This window comes from Strix uralensis, chromosome 17, assembly GCF_047716275.1.
Source record: "Strix uralensis isolate ZFMK-TIS-50842 chromosome 17, bStrUra1, whole genome shotgun sequence".
In the NCBI taxonomy this organism is placed as follows: domain Eukaryota; kingdom Metazoa; phylum Chordata; class Aves; order Strigiformes; family Strigidae; genus Strix; species Strix uralensis.
In genome coordinates this window covers 6249402-6269476 of record NC_133988.1, presented here as the reverse complement: position 1 = coordinate 6269476, position 20075 = coordinate 6249402, and the positions used below count along the sequence as shown (strand labels likewise).

The 20075-nt window shown below is 43.5% G+C and overlaps 1 protein-coding gene across 4 annotated transcripts in view; it reads left to right on the top strand.

The window, feature by feature from the left end:
- The window catches only part of PISD (phosphatidylserine decarboxylase), a 29573-nt gene that overhangs the window by 4115 nt on the left and 5383 nt on the right, over window positions 1–20075 (top strand). The window contains exons 1-5 of one of the 4 annotated variants that reach the window (XM_074887231.1): window positions 9510–9633; window positions 13973–14389; window positions 16660–16825; window positions 18900–19136; window positions 19244–19382. In XM_074887231.1, the coding sequence (XP_074743332.1) occupies window positions 14190–14389; window positions 16660–16825; window positions 18900–19136; window positions 19244–19382 (742 nt within the window). In that variant the 5' untranslated portion in view covers window positions 9510–9633; window positions 13973–14189. Of the gene's footprint in view, window positions 1–4694; window positions 4871–9509; window positions 9634–11649; window positions 14390–16659; window positions 16826–18899; window positions 19137–19243; window positions 19383–20075 lie in introns of those variants that run through there. The other 3 variants (XM_074887230.1, XM_074887233.1, XM_074887232.1) reach the window with 3 other exon arrangements.

The window sequence follows — 20075 nt, the reverse complement described above, 5'->3', positions numbered from 1 at the left end:
TTGGAAGTGCCATCTGTTCCACAATGATTTTAGAGGTATGAGGAGCCTTGCAGAGACACAAATCTGGACGGCAGTTTAGATGCTATAGTATCCAGAGAAGTATTGGCTAAAACTGGAAAGGCAGAGCTGATCCCATCTGGGGGAATGTTGGCCCCTCTGTTGGGGCATATTAATAGGCCATGCAATTGTTTATTTTCTGTTTTTTTTTCTCATTATTTTTGTTTGCTCTGACCCTGCGCTATACCTGTATGTGTTTATGAGAAAGTAACCAGCTTGCTTTATCATTGTGACATCTGCTGCCCTAGTGGTCTCTTTTCATGTACCCCCTTTGAGGGAGGTTATCTGCCTTTTTTAAGCTCCTTTGATAGTTTGACAATCGTCCTTTTCACTGGGACACTGTAACAGGGCCAACAGAAAAGGAGCTAGGGTATTAAAGTGAATGGCTTCTATGTTTCTACTTATTTTATTTTTCCTAAGGAAAATTCATATTGGGATTTTTGTCCATCTTCCTTGGCAATATATGTTTTTTGTCAGGTTTGCTATTAATATGTTCAAACATTACAATAGCTGGGCAGCTCTGCATCCTTAATACATGCCTCACTGTATGTAAATACAATACAAAATGCACCTTTCTCATATTACAGCCATCTTGGCACACTAATGAATCAAGTTTTTTCCCTGCAAGCATTTTTGTACACCTTAACAACATACTGTAAACTAGAAGCTAGTCATGTAACAACAGTGGCACTTTCTTGGCTTCCTCAGGTCAGCTGTGTGTGAAATGAGGGACTTCATGTTTCCCTGCACTCCCTACTCTCAGCAACTGAAGAAAGTAGAATATTTTGCAAAGCAAAAATAATCAGGCTGTGATACTAATAACAAGTGCTAGAGGAAGAAGGACTCTGGGGAAGAACATATATAATAGAATCTCTTTACATGTAGCTTTTAAACTTTTCAAAACATCTGAAATTTTTCTTGTGAAGATGATGTCTGTACAGCTAACGAAAACCCATTAACAGTAGGTTTATTTTTCTTAATTAACTTCTGAGGAGTCTACAGTTGAAAAATTACTTTTTAAAAGACACAATACAATTCAGCAGAGAGATTCATGTTAGGACAGTGTTTTTTACATTAAAAAAAAACACTTTGAAGAACTTGCTGAGCCAGTAGTCCCTGTACTTCCCACACCTACATTGTATCATTCTTCCTGGTTTTGAAACGTGAAACTTTTTTTACATCAGTTTAATGGTTTTGCATGTCCTCCAACATTTTTTAAGTGTTCTGTTGCTCTAGTGCGTTTCTAGCAGGGCAGCACAGCAGGCCAGGCATGCTTCTATCTTTCTTTTGCTGGACAGTGTCACAATGATAATGTGAAAGAGTCTGCCTGGATGTTGGTTGAGAGATCTTTGTAATAGCAGTCATTAATAATGAGCCTGACAGCTAAAATGATACCCGTCATCAACATTAAAGCCCGTCAAATAATGTTAGATGTGAAGTGACTGACTGAGAAGGGCAACTTCAAGCTTAATATATAATGGATAATAAGAAAGTAACAGCACAAACCAGGTGGAAGTTTGTTGAAAATGTTCAGCTGTATTACCTGCTTTGTAGTGCAGCTCTTCTCAGCTATTCACCTTGAGAAGTCTGAGGAATTCAGACTTCAGCAGTTTAACAGGCTTGTAAGAAAGAAAAGGTTTAAATATCCTTTTATATTTCGATTTGTACTTGTAATCTTAATAAATCAGGAAATCAAAGTAGTATACATGAAATGTTTAAGACCTGATTAAAGTGGTGCTTGCACTTGGAATTACTCTAGCTGGGTAATGCTGTGAAGATCAAATATTATTGTTTGTATATATTTTAAAAAAATAGCTGTTTGTAGAGCTGTAGCATATGCATTGTCATATATTAGTATAACAACTGCATACAGTCTTAAATTTTTGTTTCCTTGCTAGCTGAGGTCTTGATCCCATTTTCTATAACCATTTCTTTGGGTTAACTTGCCTGTCCAAATCCTTCGTCTGGAATGTCATATATGGATATTTCATTGTTGAAAAATATGCATACACAGATAAATAGAAACAACAACTCTGTTGTCTAGAAATCAAAGTTAGTCACTGCAGAAAAAAATATCTAGGAAGCTGAGGTGCATAATGCAAAATTGTTGATCACATGGAGGAAAAAGTAATTTGAAGTTAGCTTTGAGTTTTGAACCAATTAACTTTTTAGCCAGCCATTTTCTAATCAATTGATATTTCAGATTTGGATTTGGGTTTAAATCTAGATGACTTGCAAATGATTAGGAAGAGAAGATAACTCTTCTTTAGTTTTATCACTACCCCTTATAACAGCCTCCTCTAAGTGTTTGTATCCTTTCCTAGAAGAAATTTGTAAGTAGGTCAGAGTAACAAAGCAATATTTGTATCATTGCATCTGATTGCATAGACTAGAGCATGCCTTCAGTTATGCAGTCTGCTTTCTCATCCTGGATTTTTTAATGTTTCTGAGGGAATGAGTTGTCTTCATCAGTTCCAGAGGAGGAAATTGTTACTTTCTTTTTATTCTCATTTGCTGAATATACTCAATGTTTAAGAGAAATCTGAAACAGGTTAGCCTTAACTATAAGGAGTTCAAATTTAGGGTTCAAAGATCTAAAAACATGTTATTAGTATATGTTGAAAGTCCTACACCTTTTTCCTTTTGTCCTGGACTTGTTTCTGTGGGCTCATGTGCCAAGACATGAGCTTTCCTCACATTCTCGTGCTGCTTGCCAGAAAGCTGCATCATTAGTATCATTAGAGAACATGATGTTCAGCTGAAATCTCCAAACAGGGCCAACTGCCTGAACCTGGTTTTGTTGCCAAAATCAGTAACTAATCTTTTTATCTTGGAATTTGTAAACTTGTGTGAATTTCTTTCATGTCTGGAAGTTGTGGAATTTTATTTTGTCAGGGTAAAAAAAGCTTAATAATGGTGTGTTAGATGCCTTTGCCAATGATCACGTGTTGGATACCAGTTACAGAAGTGCTGTTTAATGCTGGAGATGGGGAAAAGTCAACTCTCCAAATCATTTATCAACAAATTAAATTGTGTTTGCTGTGTCTTGTGGAACATCAAATGGTTTGGTCTCTAGCCCAGGAAGAGAAACATTCATATTGGTGTAATCAGTACAGGCTCTTGAGGTGGAAACAACCTCTCCCTGGATACAAACCAGAAAGAGCTGTTCCCGCTGAGGGGTTTGGGTTTGGGAATTTGCTAAGCTCTGGTGAAATAGCTGAGCAGCTTTGTGAACTTAGAACCAAAGATGTGGTGGGAAGAGAGTTAAAGGCTTTAGGGCTAAAGAGTATGTTGGTCTCTGTACAGACGGTTCTGTTGAAATAGTGATGCAAAGTTGAAAGGTTGTAGAGTCTTTGTAAATTCAAAATAAATAAAGTCTTTCTTTGTAAACATGTAGCTGTTCTAAATGATCCCTGCCTTTATTGAGCATTGTTCTTGAGGGCAGAATATTTTCTAGAATCTTAACTGTAACTGTAGTTGCTGCCTTGTTTATTGGTTGTTTTTTTCTTTTCCCACAGAAAATACTATAATTTTTTTCAGTAAGAATAAAGCTGTTTTCATATTATGATGTATTTTGGGACATGTAATTCAAACAATGTTTTAAATCACATATGTAGGAAAGAAATGAGCAAAAGCATTATTTTGGTAAAACAAAACGTGAGCAAGAATTACTTTTATTGGGTATCTTTTTGCAGCAACATGGATGAAGAATAGCAGAATGCTAATCGGCTACTACTTAGAACTAAAGCTTCCCAGACTGCTAAGCAATTATGCTTTGTCTCTATGCAATCTAGAAATAGATTTGGTGTTTACTGAATTCTTTGTTATGCTGTTAATGTATCCTTTCATAGTCAAACCCTAAACCTGATACTGATGGAACAAGAGATAGCCCATTGTTTTTGATTCTGGCTCATCCATGTTAATGATTGTTGTGGAAATGACACCAATCAGTATTCGAGAGTTGGTTCCTTTGGGCATTTTCTCTGTCCGGTAGTGACTTATGCTCATTGCTGAGAACCTTCAGACTGACTAATACTAGGTGTCTTTTTTTTTTTTTTTTTTTTTCATGTGGTGACCTGTATTACAGCAGAAATGTGGCTATTATCCTGTTTACCAGACCTACACTAAAGCAGGTCGTCATTTCCTTCCCTCTTCCAGTTAGCTGTACAATTTAGGGATTCCCTAACTATAATGAAAGCTTTAATGGCTGAGAAGCATGAAGCTCCACAGTACTACAGATTGTTCCCCAGCAACTGGTTATTCTGCATAGTAACAACAAAGAAGATTTCATAGTTGGAAAGCATAAGAGTGCTTTCAGGCAGCTCATTTTATATATTTCTCCATGGTGTTTTCAGGGAGCTCATTTTATATGTTTTTGGGGGAAGAATGTTGAAGGGATGTGGGGTGGGGGGGTAGGGGATGAGGTTAAAAACACAGATGGCCAGTTAGTGTTCGTCAGCTGAGTTTCAGTAACTGGTAAGCTGCAGTAACTGGAGTACTTAGGAGCATCTATACATAACTTCTGTGTCACACATTCCTGATTACATTTTCATTGCCTAAGCACATAACAGCTTTTTCTTTACCGTGTAGTTGTTCTCTTTCCTGAAGTCTGGTTTTTTTTTTTTTTTTCATTACAGACAGGAAGAAGCTTCATACTGCTCCATTAGGGCAAGTCTTTCGCCTGCGCCCCTTCCATGTTCTGGTAGCTACAGGTGGGGGATACGCAGGATACAAAAAATATGAGGATTACAAGTTGGAACAGCTGGAGAAGAGGGGCATAGAGGTGCCTGTGAAGCTTGCAAGTGAGTGGGAGGTAAGAAACTTGGGGCAATTTTGCTTCTGCCAAATGTGCTGCAAAGCTCCTTTGCTTTCATTCCAACACGGGAATGTTTCATTTGTCCTCTACTGCCAATGCATTTTTGACAAATCATGGAGCTAAAGTTTCTGTCACTTAAGTAATATAATTTTGGCTGAAGTCAATGTAATGATGCATTAGGAACTGCTGGCGTCTCCTCCATCTTTTAGTAAGGCTGACACTTGATTTTTTTTAGAAATACTTGTCAAATTGGAGGTAGAGTTAATCAAGTGATTGTATTATGTATTTTGAATATAAAGATGTTTGGTAGGCATTGAATCATTCAGATCGAAGTCATGTAGTCCACCCTCCTGCTTAAAGCAGGGCCAACACTGAATTCAGACCAGGTTACTCAGGGCTTTGTCCACTTGGGTCTTAAAAATTTCCAAGGACAGATTCCACTGTGTCTCTGGGCAGCCTGTTCCACTGCTTAATTATCCTTGTAGTGAAAAATATTTTCCTTACATCCAGTTAGAACCTCCTCTGTTTCAATTTATGGGTGTGTCTCTCCAACTCCCTCAGTAAAAAGCCTGGTTCCACCTTCTCAGTAACCTCTTCTTGGATGTTGGAAGGCTGTTGTAGCTCCCTCCTAAGTTTTCTCCAGGCTAAACTAGTTCTATACCCTTAGCCCATCCTCACAGGCCACGTGCTGCAACCCTTTGACCACGCTGCTGGCCTTTCACTGAACATGCTCAAGTCTATCAATGTCTTCCCTGATCCTAAGAAAACTGGACGCAGTATTCCAGATGTGGTCTAACAGGCACAAAGCAAAAGGGAATGGCTTTCCCTTGGCTTCTGCTCCTCTATGCTGCTGGCCTTCATCACTGCCAAGGCACGATGCAGACTCATCTTCAACCTACTGCCCACTTGCACTCCTGAGGGAGCGTAAGGCATGCGTCTGCAGTAAGTGATGGGGCTGTGGCTCTGTGTAGTGCGATGCATTTTCTCATTTTCCCCACCTTGCGTTGCAAGGTACCAGATTAAGCACATTATGCAATTTACACAGTTAAATACAGAAATCAAAGTAGACAAGACTAAAATTACATATTATAAAATTAGAAAAAACATTCAGTGCTGAGGGGTTTTTTTTTTTGTCCTAGTAGCTCTAGCTATGGGTACAGCTTGTGCAGAAGTTGTAGGGCTTATCTTCTCACTAGCTGCTTGATCTGTGCTACTTTGGCACTTTAGTTACTTCCTCTATGCTTTCATGCTTTATATACTTTACAAGGAAGCTGAGACAGAATTAATACCTAGTTAATAAAAATCTACCTGTTTTACCTGCAAGACCTTTTTTTCATAGGTAACACCTAGGTCTGTAATGGATCTTGCTCATCCTGAGGGATTTTTGCCTTTTCCTTCTGGATTCTAAGGAGTTTAGAAATTATTGTGGAATTACAGTATGTGTATCAGATTCATAAGTCAAAATATCCATTGCACCATTGAAGTAAGACATACTTCATAACTTCCTGTAGCTGCTGTATCTCCTTTAAAATACTAAATATATTGTACAACTCCATGTTAGACGGGGTAAAGTATACATGGTGTTCTTCGGAACAGCCAGGTGAGTGCCTGCTTCAGTGCCATTTCTGAAGGTAAGGAGTTAAAAATTCTGGGATTGTAGGTTTGTGTAAGATGCTTCAGTATGACCTTTAGCATCCCCTTTCTTTGCATTCCTGAGCACACAGCCGGTTTGTGAGGGGTTTGGCCACATGCCTGTGGGGGACTGGGCTGCAATCCCTAAATTCATTTTCACTAGTGACCCAAGTCAGACATGATCCAGACAGTTTAGGCTGTGATAGCTCCTGAGGAGTCTGTCTGTAAATGTCTTCTATATGTTCTTTTCCTGTTGAGGCTTATTTTGAACAGGTTTTATGTTCTGATTAAAGATAAAAGAACTGGTAAGTGTCCATGGAGTATTTATTTAATAAGACAATGTCAATTCAGTTTTGATACTCAAAACCAATTTTTTTTTGCTTATTGTTCATACTTTTAGGTGTGAAATAGGGTAATTCCCTTGTTAAATTTGCTTTCTTTCCGTATACTGATATGCTGGTTTGTTATTATTTGATGGTTATTATTTGGTGAAGCTACAAGTATTGCTTTTGATGAAAGAGTTTTAAAGGATTTGGTTTTTGCAGTGGGGAATCACACAAAGAATTTCAAACTGATAAGCAGGGCTCCAAATGCCGCAGATACTAGTAGTAGACACTAGCAAGGTCTTTCCTAGTCCTTCCTGATTTGCTTAAGTTCTGTTGAATGCTTCTGTGGGAGGGAAAGGAAGCTTGACAGTTAGGAGGAAAAGGAGAAACTTTGTTCAGACATTGCAAGAAATATTCCAAACAATGAAGGATTCAAGAAAAATAAGAGCTGCATTGTTCCTTTTTGTTGGAAAGTGGAGTGGGTTTTGCTGACCTATCATTTTTCATTATTGTGGTTTTTGCATCCCTGGAAGCACACTTAGGAGTGTGGAAAAGAGGGGCGTAGTCTTGTTTTTAGAGCAGAATGAGCCTTTGCATAGGCCCAAAGTGACCAAGTTCGATTGAATGGGCTTTGAAAGAGGAATATAGAACAAGAAACTGCTGCACGTGCCCTCACTGCCGAGCCTGCTGCTACACAGTTCTGACTGCACAATACCAACCTCGTGTTCGTGTGCGAACGTGTGCCATCTTCCACCCGAGGGCTCCGTGTGTGAGGCAGATCCCCCTGCTTCTGAGCAGAAGAGAGGTATGAAATAGGTGAGCAGCATCATGCGATGCAGGCAGGGAATCTCTCCCCGTTGCAGAGGTAGATATCGGTATCGTCACAGAAGCGTGCAGGTTTTGATTGACTTAAAAATTGAGTATCCACCTATATGGTTTTGCTTTGCTCAAGCTCCATAAAGAATGGGGGGAGGGATTAATCTGGTTTAAGTCAAGTGTCCCTTAAGTTTTCCCATAGGGAAAGACAAAACTATTGTTTCTTTAGCATAGATCTTTTCTTCCTATGATTTTCTTAGAGACATTATGTAGCTAATAGCTTGAGCTGATTAACGCCTTAGTGTGTCTCCTGCTGTGAATACCAGTGAGGATCAGCTTTCATTTAATTAGATGAGGTAAAGCAGAGAGCTTGGAGGGAGACGGGTAGATATTTATCAGATGGATGGAAGCTTATTGTTCAAATCCTTGCCGGCACAGACGTTTCCTGGCTGGGATCTGCATGCACAGCAGCCATTCATATGCTAACGAGGGACATTTCGCCCCTTCTCACCTGGGCACTGGGGCAGCGTTGCTATAGCATCCAAGAATTCCTATGGGAAACCTTGGCCAAAGGTTGAGTTTGGATGAAGGGAGACCAGATGAACACGAGTATTTCTCTAGAGAGAGGAACTTCTTGTAGCTGTCCTTTGCTTCCACAGTTTGTTCTGGTTTGTGTAAGCAAAAAGCAGTGTGTGTTGGGGTGACGTGCACCAGGAAAAACAGTGAACCTTTAAAGGAAGTGAGCTGCAGTGACATCTGCTATCGATGACAGATTAATACACGGTTCTGTCCTGTTCAAACCTCAGCTTATTGTCATGGGCCACAGTTTTTAAAAACAGCTTAATACAGTGGGGAACTGCTTGAGTATAGGTTTAGGATATTGATTCTCAGAGGTAAGAACAACACAGTCTTTCCTATTGATACTGAAAACGGCTTGTATTTGTGTAACAGAGGATACTGGATGCTATTTTGGCAGTACAATACAGAAGGTGCTTTTCTTGGCCCAGAGGAGACAGAGAGTGTTATGCTAAGAGGTGTGTATCAAGTTCAGAAAAGAGCTAATAATGGAAAAATCTCTGATTACTATTTCTTTAATCCAATTTTGGAAGAATGAAGCATGATCTCCAGTTGGGTTTGTTTCCTATTCTTCATTGTTGCTCCCATGTCCTGATGTTTGGAGTTTTGTTTGAGCAAACATGCAATTACAAAAAAAATTCTTGTAGAATGGGCCAATGCATGTGACAGATGGTCACAAAATGTTAAAAGCGGTGGAATTTCAACAAGATCAGAACGTGTGAAGGGTGTAACGGTGTAAATGTGTTTCTCAGCTGTCCTGGAAACTTGAAGTGAGTACAATCAGCATTTAATCTGAGCGGCGAGACGGCGCTTTGACTATGTCAGTCTGTTCTCTCTCATACCATACACCTTTCTGAGCATCGTGCTGGGATGAGGGAGCAGTTTCTCCGGGCGTTTCAGGAGCAGCAGGGAGGCTGCAGTGCACTTCCTTGCTGTGGCCGAAAACGCGTGTGTCGGGCTCCGTTACCGCACCCAGACACCCCCGTGGGCAGCGCAGTCCCCCGGCAAGTTGGGCCGTGCCTCCCTAGGCCGAGCCCTTCTCCCGCCGAGCGGCCCAGGCCCGGCCCGGGGGGCTGCGGGACACCATCACCCTCCTCCCCTCCCCGCCCCGGGGGGCTGCCGGGCCGCGGCTGGGCGAGACAACGTTGCCGCCGTGTTCCGGTCCCCTCCGGTTTCTCTTCCTTTTCGTTTCTCGTGCCCTGGCTCCTCCTCCGAAGGGGCCGGGGCCCTGCGGGAAGGCAGCCGCCGCCTTGGAGCGCCAGTGGCTGGGAGGCGAGGGGGGGAGGGCCGCCCGCCCCGCGCCGCTTCCTTAAGGCGAGGACCGGCACCGGGAGCGGCGGGGAGCGAGCGGGAGCGGCCGCGGGGCCGGCGGTGTCCCCTTGCTCGGGCGGGCCGTGCCACCGCCGGGAGGTAGGTGAGGGCCTGGCGGGGGGGGGGTGCGGAGGAGCCCGCCAGCCCGGCGCTGCACGAGCGGGGCTTGGCCGGCGGGGGGGGTGCAACCCGCTGCTTTATTCACGTGTCTGAAAACTGCCTGGAAGGGCGGGTCGGCACCGCGTCCCGGTGGGCGAGGGCGAGGAGGCGGGCGCGCAGGGCGCCCTCAGGTAAGGGCTGGGGGGGCCGGGGGCGAGGAGTCGTTGGTCCTTGGCTTGCTGGAAGTTTCACGAGAGATGTTCCAAAGTCTCGGCTCTCTCATGAGTAATCGCTTAGTAGATTTAAACAAAACCAGCCTCTCGGACCGGCGTTATCGGAGTTCAGAGTCCCGCCGTGAGCTCCCTGCGCGCAGCACCCGCGGGGGGGGCGGAGGAGCCGCCGGGGCTTTGTTCCGCGGCCGGCGGGCCCGGCTCGGCTGGGAGGATGGAACGCGGTTAGTGCTGCCGTTACCGACCCCTCACAGAACAGAGGGCTTGCTTTGCAGATACCTTCAGCTAAAATACGGGGTTTTTTTTAAACGTGAAATGGAAAATGTTACCGCAAAATACTAAAATAATACAATGTGTTTTGGGTGTCATCAGTTTTCATGTCACTTTGCGAAAGTAAATAAAACTTTTTTTCCTTGCTTCACAGAAGAGATCTTTGAGAATGTGCAACAGGCTTTTTGCACAGAATTCAGGTTTAAGTCTATAAAAAACCAGCCAACCTTTTATGGCTAGCCGAAAACACCACTCTTTCTCCCCCCCCCCCCCCATTTATAGAATGCAGCTAAAACCACGATGTAAAATTAGGGGAAAACCATCAGAAGTTTTATCTTAATAAAGAAAAAAACATAGAAAGGTGTCTTCCTATGAAAAGTAAAGAACTTTAGAAATTCAGGGAGGATGCCGAGGGCAGTGCGGCTCCTTGGCCAGCACCCCCCCGGACCTGCGGAGAGCGGCGCGGGGGGGGCAGAGCTCTGCGGGCGCTGCGCTCGGGGGTCCCCAGCACCGGGAGGGCAGTTCCGCTGTGCCCGCAGAGCTGAGCGGCTCCTGGGTGGGTGGGGAGCTTCGAGGCTTTCTCTTGGTGGGCTGGCTCCGGAGAAGGTTGGGTGGGAGCAGGGGTATTACGTGTCTGAAACTAAACAGATGCTGCTGGGAGAGGAATGGAACCTTTAATAAACGGTCACCCAGTACCTCTCCCCTGATTTCAAGACCTTATTTTTGCTGGCTCTTCAGTGGAATACCTCAGCTGGATGCATACGGTGCATTTTTTAAACAGTAGTTCTGTTACCAAATGTAGAAAGTGTGACCAGAGGGCTTTGAGCACTCACTAGCGCATTCCAAGCCTAATGATTCATGCTTACGATTTAAAACTGAGACTGCAGGTTTGAAGGTTCAGTTGCATATTAGTCTTTCTTGCAAATGCCTCGCTGTATTGTTTTTTTAAAACTTGAGGGAAGGGCTTGAGGTAGTAATGACAATTAAGCAGGGTCACTGGATTTGACACTTAATTGAGCTGACAGAGCAGAGTGGTGTTGCGTGGCTGGCAGATTAGCAGTTCTCTATTAGATAATAATTCTCTAGGGATCTATACCTGCTGGGAACTGCTTATTTTATTTATCTAACATGGATTCTGGGTGGGTTCAGGCAGGTGGGAGAGTTTGGTACTGATGTCCAACCTCCTACAAACCAACAATCATAAGATTCTTGTCTAAGTTGATAACACAGGCTTTGTGGCACTGCCTGCACCCCAAGAAGCCCAGCTGTTGAGATGCCATTATATGAGTCCCTCTGTCATGAGCTGGTTGATCACCAGTTCTTGTTCCTTTCCCCGTGGAAAGTGGGTAAACTCAGGGTGGATTTTTCATTTCAGCCTCCTTACACTGTAGGAATCATACGTTGCTTCTGGGGCAGCTGCAACAGGGATGGCAGCTTACCACAGACTAAGCAGGACTCAGGTATTTGCATCTTAGCGAATGTAATCAGGTCAGTAGAACAGAACTTGAGAAAAAACACAGGTCTTCTTACTCATTGGAACTCAGTTTTTTGAAAAGGTGGAAGAAAAAAAGCTTTTAACACCAATATTTCCCCCTTCTACCTCAAGGAATCTCTTGCACCACATTTTTTTGAACTGAAGGGTGGTAGTTCCCACTGCATTGGGCTGTAGAACATCTTAATGTCCATGTGTTTTTAGGGAGCAGGTGAGCTATTTAAGTTGTTCCATGCTTTCACCGAATCAGGCTTGTTCAATCTAGAATATAATAGTTGAAAATGTTTTGGAGGATAAGATTGAATTTCTACTGAGAGGGCTTGTGGGTTTACCTCCCTTATCCTTCAGGGAAGAGCACTGAAGAAAATGTAGATAAGACTTCTGTTTGCTCTGCTGTCTTTCTGCAAAGTCATGAGTAGGTGAAGGTCTCCGAGGAGGAGCCCAGCCCGGGAGCGGGGTGCCAGCCGGGTGCCAGCCTGGCCGTGGGAGCGGGGCACGGAGCCGCCCGGGCGAAGGGCAGGCTGCGCTGGGGAACCCTGCCCGCTCCTGCCTGGCCTCACCAGCGCCCAACCAACCCGACCAACCAACTCCACAGTTTCGTGAAGATGCGTGTTCAGCGTGAAATGATTTTCATCTTGGTCTGATGAAGTGCCTTTTGAAATGATGTTGTCAATTTAGCTTGTTTCTATTTAAAATTATTATTTAAGGGCAGTAATTTCTAACGTTCCTGGTAAATCAAGAGAAATAGCTCCCCTCTGCTCCTTGTTGCTTTTCTTTTGAATTTTGATGGGATTTTGGGTAACTGCTTTCATCGTTTAGCTGTACAGATGGCTTCATTTTTGTTGTGTAGGAGTTGCTTGTGCCAGCCAGAGAAAGACTGAATGCTATTTTAAATAGGAAAACAAAAAAAGTTGGCACAGGGCTCAGGGAGGAAGGAGTATGTTTCAGTGCTTTTAACTGATCTTAAATTTACCTCTTTCCAATTAACTGCTTTTGGTTTTTTTAATACAAAATTGTTAAAATTCAGCTTAAACAACAACATGCACACAGGTCTTGGAACTTCCTGAGATACAGAATACCATATGGCAGTTTTCTTCCTGAAAAAAATACTCTAATGCAGGAACTTAAGAGGTGTTTCTAGGGAATATCTGTAATATTTGGAGTTGAAGGCCAATCAAAATACACAATTCTTGCTAGAATATTTTCATTTTGAGGCCTGAGTGGGATGCCATTAGCTAGTTAATTCCAGCTTTTCCTTCTGGCCCTCCCACTTCTGCCTTATCCCTAATACAATACAGCTTTCTCCCTCACATCAGAGCACCAGTGCTCTTTTTGATCTACTGTATTAGGCATACGGCTTTCATGGTGTTCAGAGAGCTTTGGAAACAAGGAATTTTTTTTTTTTTTTTTTAAAAAAAAAACCCCAGACTTTAACAGAAAACATAAGTGAAATGGGTAGCCACTAGAGAGTTAGCCCCTAAATTGTTCTGGGTATTTGGTTTAATCTTGAGGTGAGAGGTAGCTAACGGACTTCCACTTTCTGAACCAGGGGTCTGGTTTCAAGCTCCCTTAACAATCCAGATGCAGAAAATCTGTTTGAGATTGTGATCTGCAGGGTCAGAGAGGGAAGTTTCTCCCTATGTATATTCAAAATGCTCAGATAGAAATACTGCAGCCTTTTGTCTTTAAAAAAACAAAACCAAACCAGCTTCCTTTACTCATGTTTTGTATTTTGGCTCTGCAAGAGTAAAACCTGTGACAGCACTGAGGGTCACATAATAGACACGTTAACACGATTCTCAAGCTGACCCTAAACCTGGCTTATGTATCTGGGTATTTGTAGAAGAATGTCCTTTACCTGCTCCCTACGTGAGTCTTGAGATGGAAAGAGACTTCAGGAGATGGATGTTTGTGTCTGGCCAGGGTTATAAAATAGAAGGACGTTCCTTTCCTTTCTGTTTTCTTCTTTCCAAGCTGGACATGGAGAGCAGGAAAGGATTTTTGGTGCCCAGCAGTCCAGAACTCTTTCAGCGGCAGCTGCTGCACTGCAGAATTGAAGCTGGGAGTTATCTCCTCCTCTTCTCCGCCCCATCCTCCTCCCAGCCTCGGATTCAGACAGGCTCTGGGGTTACTGTGCGAGGCCAGCTGGCTGCTCAGCTGACTGTAGTGCATCGCTGCCCAGCAGCCTGGGACCGCGGGGTGTTTTTTGGAGATTTGAGTTTCAATGGCCACCCTGACTAGCAAGGAGCAAGGACTGCTTATATGGACAGCTCGTTTTTATCTTGTGCAGAGTCGGCTTTATAGTGGGATGTTGAAATATGACACAATGCCTGTTTGTTTGCAATAGCTGCAACCCTCGTAGCAGAGATTCAAGTGGGAAACAGAGGGGGAATCCAGAGACAAACCAGCGGGGGAATTAGGAACTGTGACGCCGTGTCCTCTCTCCTGTGCCGGAGCAAGCAAAGGAAAGAGAGGTAGAGAAAAAGACTGAGCCTTGCAACAACCGTCACCCTGACGATGTGTCAGTCAAACACCCTGCAGGGACCAGATCTGCACACAGGGAAATGGTGAGATGCTATAAAGCTTTATCTAACCCTCCACCCTCTTGCTACAACCTCCACAAAGTTAAAATTCATGTCCGGAGGCCGCGTTCAGGGAACGGCGGCAGCAGCAGCAGCTGTGCCAGGGACCAGCAGCTACAACTGGAGAGTTCAGGCCGGGCTGGCTCTGCCGGTGGTACACCAAATAGGAGAACTCGTTTCAGGTACTGTCCAGTATTTTCTGCTTTGCAGGAATGGTGACTGAAGGGAGAAACGAGGGAGGGAGGATGGGAGGGTGGCTGGGCAGAAGGAGCGACAGCCATCTGCAAAGCTTTTCTTTGGCCTAATTACTATAAAGCTCCTTATGCACTGAGTTGGCAGAGAAGGGCATGCTGTTATATGACAAGGGGAATGAGGAGGCTTTCATTCCTTTCCTCTCTACTCTCCATCACTAGGAGAATGGAAAAATTAGTGAGGGACTGTTCTGAAACCAGGCCAAGGCAGCAAGAAGCCTGAGGGCTCCGGAGCGAGCTGCCAGGATGCAGCTCTGCAGGGATTGGTCCAGGAGTGACTGCAGTGAAGGGGGGGGAGAGCGGCGGGAGGGGGAGCGGGACCTCCGTGCTCGCTCGGTGCTGGCAGCCTCCGCACTCCGTGCTGGCAACCCGGCTCCCAGCCCCGCCAGCCCTCGAGCAGACCGCAGGCTGGCGGGTGGTAAGGGTGGGAGGAAGGATGTGAAGTGTCCCTTCCGATTCCCATGTCCTTCCTATTCCCCTGTCGAGTCAGTCCCACCTCCTGCTGAGAAGAAAGCCGGCTTTACCTCTGCTGAGACAGCACTTTATCTCCTCAGGGGGTTGTTTTTTTTTTCCCCCCCTTGCGTTGTGATGCAAAGATCATTCTCTGGTTTTTATTTATTAATTCTTGGGGGGAAAGAAGTTGTGTTCACTGCATTAAAAAAGTCTCTGAGCCGAAAGCACCATCTTGCATCCCAAAGTGGTGACAGTTGTACCTGCCTGCATGGTATTTTCATTCTGATCCAAGTTTTGAAAATAGTATGTTGGCAAGAAAATTTCCTTTTAATTTCCCAGCTTCTTTCCATCTTGGAAAGACATGCACAGTATTTTATAGTTCATCCTTCATATCATAAAGTCAGTGAGAGAGCAAGCTGTTCAGAGCAGCCAGAGCATACCACTTCCAGTTTGTGTGTGCCCATAGCTGTATCCTGGTTACAGGCATACTGCCTTCAGCAGTGTGTGGAGAACCATCTTTTAGCCAGGATGGACGTCTGCCTAGAAGATTTGAATATTTTTCCCTCAGGTAGGCAGACTTTCATTTGATAATGTGACCTTGGAAATGCCAATGGTTTCTTTGTGAGTAGAAGCCAAAGAATAAACAGGGACCTGAAGGGTCTCTCATCCAGGACTCCCACAAGAGTCTGAACTGAGGCCTATCAGGTCCTCTGCTAATAAGCTGAGCAGCTTTTCCCTCTGAGAGTTACAAGTTTAACTCGTCCCCGTGGCCATTTGTGCAAAATGAGTTTCCTCTCAGTCAGGTCATCCACACGACAAAAAGTCATAGATGCAGTTGGTTATGAGGCAAAGGAGTTGGTTATTGGGCTATGGAGACCAGATTATCTTGCAGCCCTAGCAGTATCGGCTTTGGCCACATGTTCTCTGTTCAGAACCAGGGTACCCAGTGAAGGTTTTAAGACTTGGAAAGATGTCTTTTGGAGTCAAGTTATTTGTAAATTGTATTAATGAACTCAGGAGTGCCACTCCTGTTGTTTCTCAAGTAAGTGCTTGTTCCCTGAAGTTAGCAAATGACCAACAGGTCTGTGTAAATTTGACTCCAACATCTTTTGTGATACAAAATCAACTTGAGGCACAGTCTAGTCAAGATACCTTCAACACATGAACCCTCTGAGGAACCTCAATTTATTAGGTTTGAAAGATTTCTTTCCTCAGAGTATCTGTTCTTTCCTTAAAATTGTCCCTGCATAGAGTTCTTATTAAAGTCCCAGCATCCCAGATTTCTAGCTTTCAGAATATTGTTTGCTGTCCACTTCGGCTGTCCAACAGCTGGAACAGTCACAAGAACCATTTCCTGGGGATGTAATCTTCTGATATATGGAAGAAGAACCTTTGCTCTTTGTTATTTCCGCCATAGACTATCATGTTATGTTGTTAGTTGGATGAACCAGCTGTGACTTTGTTTTCAGATCTCACCTGCAAGTGATCTTGTCTTTAATTTTTGAGGGTGTCCTTTATAACATGTGATGTGTGAGAGTGAACACGATTTTTTGGACAGAAGATTTTTCTTCTTTCTTTTGAGATAAACTGGTCTTCTATTTTGGGAAGGGGAAGAACTGATCAAAATAAAGGAGTAAAGCAATGTTCAAATAAAGATTGGCAGGAATAAGTCACCCCCAGCTATCAGAAGCTGGTGGTTCTGAAGCTGAGATGGCTGACCCTCTTATGTTGTGTATGTAATCTTTCAGGTTGCAATTTCCCCAGCTGGCCCTGAGGCGAAGGTTGGGCCAGCTAAGCTGTATGTCTAGGCCTGCTCTGAAACTCCGTTCTTGGCCTCTGACTATTCTCTATTACCTTCTGCCTTTCGGTGCTCTTAAACCCTTGACCAGAGTGGGATGGAGGCCTATGAGCAGGGTAAGTGTGAGCAGGTCTCTGTTGCGCTTCGTGTCCATTAGCTGTTTTATACCGAAGGGAGCTGGCAGCAGCTGGATGGAGAGATCGTTAATATAGCAGAGGCTGATGATCACTAGTATGAAAGCAGAGAGATGCAATTCATGTTTCCCTTTAGTTTTTACAGTTCATAGTTGTGTTGACCAATTGCTTCACAGACAAGTGATTTTTTTGGTAGCAGAGAATCTCTTTGTCCTCTAGCAGTCAGGGGCCTACCCAGGGAAATCAACAGAAACTTTTGAATTAATTCAGTTACCTCAGAGTATCAGGGCTAGGATAAGGCAGACTGAATCTCTTCTCAAGTTCCCTTTCCTGGCCCCACTGGAGTGGTCTCTTGCTTTCTGTCATTTTTGCAGAGAGGGTTTGCTCCTCAAGTTCTTTGAGCATTTGTAATCCAGCCTGTCCAAATGATATGCAAATCTCTGCTCTGACACAGGGAGAGAGCAGGGTGTAGGATGCCTTGCATATGGTTATTCTCCCCACAAATCATACAATTTCAGAATGCAACAACCACACATGTTTTGATTGAAAATTGCAACAAATTGCCATTCTTAAAGACTATTTTGTTGAACAGCTGTTCTGTTTGATTCCATCAACTTGAAAACCAGGCTCCTCTGAAGAGAAGGGGCTACTAGGAAATAGCACTTTTGATTTTTGTGATTTTACACTTGTATCTGCATATTCTCAGTGTTTGTGGAAAACTGAGCAAAATTGAGTGTAGAAATTAACGCTGTGTAAGGCATGTCAAATAAAATGGCAAAGCATTTTTTCTTTCACTGCTTCAGCTTATATAACCTGGGGTGCTGTTCATTTAGAAGTTTTTATCTGAAGATTAGGTTGGTGTTTTCTTTCTGAAATATCACTGTATTTTAATGTGATGCAGGATGGTGATTTCTGAGTGAAATCTTAATTCACTGTATTTGATATGATAGACAGGCTCTCAGCCAGAGTGTGCTTCTGTTTATGGCTGTATTTTGCAAGACTTAATTGTGAAGGATATGATTAATATTGAGAATAAATGATGACTCTCACTAAGAAAAAGAAAAAAACCAAAACAAAACCTCAACTTCTTGCTGGGAGTTAAATGTAGCTGAGCTGTACTGTTCAAAAAAAATCCTACCAGATTCAGCAGATCACTACTTCCTTTGCAAAACTGGTTTCAGAGGATTCAGTTCCTTTAGTCCACACACTCTCACTCCCCCGATTACATCATGGTCATATGAGCTTTTTGGCTGATACCGAGTATCACAAACCCTGGAAGAGTTATCTGCTGGAATTACCGACAGGAAGACACTGTCATTTGTCCAGTTACATCAGCAGCATATACCTCTTAGCAACATTCTTTCATTTGTTTTTCTTGCTACTAAAAATTGGGCTTTGGTGTAAGTTCAAAAGTATATTTCTACAGGAATAAAGGCACTTTATACTGTTGTGATTAGCAACTCCATTGTTGCGAGTAAGGTTGGCCTAAGTTTATAGCGGTGTAGCTGCAGCCACAGGGGTGTTTCTTCAGTTGTACTGGTATGATTAGAGCAGTACAATACTGGGATGTGGAAAACACCCTCATTGGTAGATGCAGCTGAGAAGCACATTATCAAACACTGAGAATTACTTTTCAGTCAGTTTTCATTTGGTTATTCACAAAAATGAATATAGTGGTAATGTTAAACCCTTCTGATGAGTGTTCTAGAATATGTGAGACATGTCTTTTTTTCTGTAAGCCTCACATTGGGCAGTTTCCAGTAACTTGAGTGTGGAGCTTCAGCCTGCGGGGGAGTGGAGGTTCTGGCTTCAGTGTAAGGTTGTAGTAAGTTTCATCCTGTCCCTCATCTGCTCTCATCAGAGCGGAGGGACTGAGGATGAAGTGCAGTGTTAATTTTTTGCTGACTTAAAGGCTACTTTGTGTGTGGTGTAACCCACTGAACTCAAGGAGTGGTTAGCAGAACAGTTTGATCCTTTCTGTTTTATGGGGAGGAGTAAGAGAAAGCCAGTTCAGTGCGAAGACCTGAACGACGTGGTGCAATTCTTCTTTCTCTAGGTTGCTCTGTACAAATCGGTACCAACTCGCCTGCTCTCACGAGCCTGGGGTCGCCTGAACCAAGTGGAGCTGCCTACATGGCTGCGGAAGCCTGTCTACAGCCTGTACATCTGGACCTTTGGAGTGAACATGAAGGAGGCAGCAGTTGAAGATCTGCATCACTACAGAAACCTCAGCGAATTCTTCCGCAGGAAGCTGAAACCACAAGCACGGCCAGTCTGCTGTGCGCACAGCGTGGTGAGTAGAAGGAAATGAAGGCTTTACACTACCCACTCCCCCCGCCCCCCAAAGGAATAGGAATGAATGAATTCCTGATGTGTTTCATTTTTTTCTCTTCGCTGTAGATTAGTCCCTCTGATGGCAAGATCCTTAATTTTGGACAGGTAAAAAACTGTGAAGTGGAGCAAGTAAAAGGGGTTACTTATTCTCTGGAATCTTTCTTGGGACCTCGCATCTCCACAGAGGAATTGCATTTTAGACAGGGTGAGTTCTGCATCAGTTCTGCATTTATTCCACTCTGCCCTTTCAGTGTTCTCAGAGATCACAGGAAAAGAGATTTTTTTTTTTTTTTAATCTCTTTCTCACATTGTCAGGAACAAAAGCAGGCAAAAAAGATTTTTGTTTTGTTTTATTTGGGGATAAACATGTCACTCTTCTAGTTCTTCTCTTTTTCACCAGGGCTTTATAGTGTCTTGCCTGGCTCATTCTGATTATCTGAATTTAATTGCTTGGTTCCTGCAATTGACTCCAAGATCTGCCACTATAAAGAGGCTGTAGCACTCCTGCTGCCAGACCGAAATGTGCCCAAGCACCTGCTTAGCAAAAACACTCCTCTGTAACAAGATTTATGCTCAAGCACTACTGACTGCTGCACCTCAAGCAGTCTCCAAGGCCTTGAGTTTTGATGAAAGCAACACATTTTGCTAAACTGGCAGGGGGACTGATGAGACTGAGTTCTGCAAACAGGAGGGTTATTTTCAACATAAACACAAATGCAACTACTGTATTTTATAATAGGGAGTCTTCACAAATTCTGTTCTTAAAAGGGTTGCTGTGAGAAGAACTGTTCTTAAAAAGGTAGCTTTAATAAAAACTCTGTTTCAGTGGATTTCAGTTTCTGCTCTTCTGTTTAGGGAAGGGCAAACTCAAAAATTAAAGAACTTCCAAGATGATTAG